This window comes from Hippoglossus hippoglossus, chromosome 14 (assembly GCF_009819705.1).
Source record: "Hippoglossus hippoglossus isolate fHipHip1 chromosome 14, fHipHip1.pri, whole genome shotgun sequence".
NCBI classification, from domain to species: domain Eukaryota; kingdom Metazoa; phylum Chordata; class Actinopteri; order Pleuronectiformes; family Pleuronectidae; genus Hippoglossus; species Hippoglossus hippoglossus.
In genome coordinates this window covers 6,538,286-6,541,825 of record NC_047164.1, presented here as the reverse complement: position 1 = coordinate 6,541,825, position 3,540 = coordinate 6,538,286, and the positions used below count along the sequence as shown (strand labels likewise).

At 46.4% G+C, this 3,540-nt stretch overlaps 1 protein-coding gene across 1 annotated transcript; it reads right to left on the bottom strand.

Moving 5' to 3' along the window:
* Positions 1-413: 413 nt before the first annotated feature.
* waif2 (Wnt-activated inhibitory factor 2) lies at positions 414-2,124 on the bottom strand. The gene has a single exon (XM_034605623.1). The coding sequence runs from the start codon at positions 1,874-1,876 to the stop codon at positions 815-817; it is 1,062 nt and encodes a 353-aa protein (XP_034461514.1). The 5' UTR covers positions 1,877-2,124; the 3' UTR covers positions 414-814.
* Between the last annotated feature and the right edge of the window lie 1,416 nt (positions 2,125-3,540).

Here is a 3,540-nt window from a genome sequence, read left to right as displayed (position 1 = left end):
AACACTTCACGGTCTCAAAGCTGCTTTCAGACATTCACTGAACTCCGCAGAATCTCCGGACACATTCCGGAGGGGCGGATATATGAGAAGGCAAATGTCCAAGTGAGAAGATCTGGACTTTGTCTGGAGTGTATCCAGCCAGTCCCCTGGTAAGAACTCCAGAGAATGTCCAGATGATTCCACGTGGAAACACAGCAGGAGATTCTCCTAAGGATTCGCAGAGAGCGAGAGGGCGTGTTGAGGAAATTTCTAACACGCGACAGATGCAGAAATGATAAAAAACAAAAAGAATACAAATACCCCAGGATGAAAAGTGCTGCCATACATGTAGAAGACTCCGACGAAGATGTGAAGAGAGCTTCAGGTGATAGGAACCAATGCCTGTGTCAGTGTGCTGTAAAAAAAAAACGAAATGAATAGCCTACTTTACGTCCTGCTTCTGCCTGCTGCACCCCCCTTCACCGAAACAATTGAGTGGAGAATCTCCTGCTGCGTTGTTCATGTGTGAAAGACAAACTCCAGAGAAAGTCCCAAGGAACCGATTCTGCGAAGTTCATATCTGAAAACAGCTTTATAGTCATTTCACTGTCTTTGGCTCTGTGAATATCCCACAGTGAGAGGGACACCACTTACAGTTAATGTTCCAGCTGCTGAGAATGATGAAAATGGTTTTAAAAACGATCGATTTTTGCTTGTGACAGGACACAGCCAGGGAATGACCTCAGTATTTTGTGTATGAAATACTTTTCCCAGCTGGACATCCCTCCTGAAACACTCCACGTCTCCTCACTCATGTTTCATCGGGTTCATTGTGTTAAACAGCTACGTTGGCCAGTCTGGGGTCTGAGTCCTGCTCATAGCGGTAATGGTAGACCTCCATCTGGTCCCTGCACGCGTCTCTGATGTTGTTGAGCCACCGTTTGATGCCCCCACGGTTGAGATAGAGCACCATGAGAAACACCACCCCAATCAGAGCCAGCACTAACCCGAGGAACACGTAGGAGACCGCCTCGAGGTTCTCGTTCATACAATCCATGTCGTCTTCCCGGAGCATCTCCACGGGGACCCCCCTCTTGGCCTCCGGCTCGCTGCACAGGAGATGCCCTGAATCCGCACACTGGGACGAGTTCTTTAGCCAGTAGTAAAACGCCTCCAGTCCACAGTTGCACCGGAACGGGTTCAATGCCAAGTAGACACGTAGGCGCGTTTGCTGGTACATGTTGGTCACGTTTTCCCAGCCGATGCTCTCTATGGAGTTATTCACCAGCACCAAGGCATGCATGTTGTAGATGTCCAACCTCAGCATTGGTATAGACCTCAGTCTGTTCCCCGCCAGCTCCAGTCTGTGCAGGTTTTGCAAAGTTTGTGTGTCGAGCGCGTCAGAGAGCTGCGCTGCGGCTGAAGGTAAAACAGAGTTATTCAGGTAAAGAGAGCGCAGATCAGGTAATCCATGGAAAGCTCTGGATGAGATCAGCTCCAGCTGGTTGTGGCTCAGGTCCAGCAAATGCAACCGGGGGAGCCCCAGGAAGGCGTAAGGCTCAATAGCCTGTATCCCGTTATAGGACAGGGAGAGAGTCGTCATGTCCAACTCCGAGCCGTTGCTCATGAACGCACCGCGCTGTAAAGTTGAGATGTTCCTCCCCCGGAGGATCAGGGTGGACGTCCACTCCGGTATGTCCCACGGTACCTCCGTGTCCTCCCCGTCACGGCAGGTCACCGTCCCCGAGTCTCTGGCACAGACGCAGGAGGAAGGACACGCGTCATCCGTCCTGACGGGCGAACACAACAAACACAACACCGCAGCGTAACGCAAGCACCACTGGGTCCAAGTGGAGGAAAGACGCACTGAACTGTTGGCACCGTGAAATATCCACATCTTCCTCCTCGGTTTCGTCCCAGAGCAGAAAGCTACCGACGAGTCTGGCGACCAAACACAATCCCCTCAGGTGAAGTCGATTCAAACCGGCGGCACCGGTTACTTTGAGCCACCGGGACACAGAGACGCTGTGTCCGGTGTCATGTCTCCTCTGCCTGCTTCTGGAGAAAAGACGCGTCTTCCTGAGGGTTATTACGCATCGGAAACGCGGACAGCAGCCGCGGTGTGGCTGCGTGGAGAGAGCTGCTGATCCGCGCTCCCTTGGTGGTAATTTTGACGCCTGTCACAGAGAGAGAGGGAGAGGGGGAGAGAGAGGGAGAGGGGAGAGAGAGAGAGAGAGAGGCTGCAACACACATACTATAAATGTATCTTTAATATATTGTTCGTTGTTTTACTATCATTATTATTAATATATACTTTTTCTACTCTGTATTTCTTTGAGTCCAACCCCTTACAGTATACATTTTCCAATATAATTACAAATTCTAACAACAACAACAATAATAATCATCATCATTATACATCTGAAGTAAGAAATGTAGGTTACATGAATAAATGAATATAATTATTTGACCAACATGAAACAAGAAGAACAAAAGGAGAGATGAATAATTAGATGCATAAGTGAATTAGGTTTTTTCCGAGGGAGTATCTTCAAATAAAGACTAGAGGCAATTTTGTTTTGCATTTTGTTCCCGTACGATATTTGTTTTCTGTATACTCCGCCATATCTCATCAAATGGCCTGGCTAAGTCTTTGATTTGCTTACTCCATGTTATTTACATTGTTTTCAGAAGATAGTTTTCAAAAGTGTTCACTGTTGTGTTGAATGTTATTTTTAGGCCGGTTTCCCGCATTTTGAACTCAAACGACCGCAAACATCATGACCAGAGTGCTAGAGGATAATTTAACAACCAAAGGAGTCGGCTGTTTTCTTTCCATCATGTTTCCATTATCTCAGCGTTAATTTACAGCATCGTCTTTGCTGCAAATCAGCTGCTGTAATTACATGCAGGCACTAGAGCCTGTTTAATGAGGACACTTCTTTCCAATTGATCCCTTTTTTTCCGAAGACACCAAATTTGCTTTCGGGGTCTTGCTCACGCTCGCGACGTCGGCAGTATAGACTTGGCAAACAAATCAATAGGCTTGGATATATATACGCTTTCAACTGGGAGATTTGCATCGGGTTGTGAAGCTGGAAAGTCACATGGGACTAATCTGTCCTTTTGTCTCTGCTCACAGCTCACCTGGATGAAACAATGGAGTTCTGTATCTAAGTCAGGAAGTAGGCTAATGAGGGCGCAGTGAATTACTCTAATTATGAAATGACTTGGCTGTGTGAGGATGTCATACCAAAAATACACTGCTAAAGTTCAGTAGTATTTGGACTATTCTTCCACCTAGCAATATAATTCTGTGCTCAATAAAGTAATTAGTGGCAAAAACACAAATAAGGTCAAAGAATGTAGAGTATAATAAAGTATTTTTAGATTTTCTAGATGCTAGTCTGTTAATGTTAGAGATTCGGCGGTTCAGTGCAGGACTTAGTTTAGGAAAGATGAAAAGGAGGAAGGAAGGAAGGAAAGAAAACACAACCTGAAGTGAAGAAGGAGACAATATCTAAAGAGTGGACAGTGAAAAAGTCAGCTTCAGCACCATGG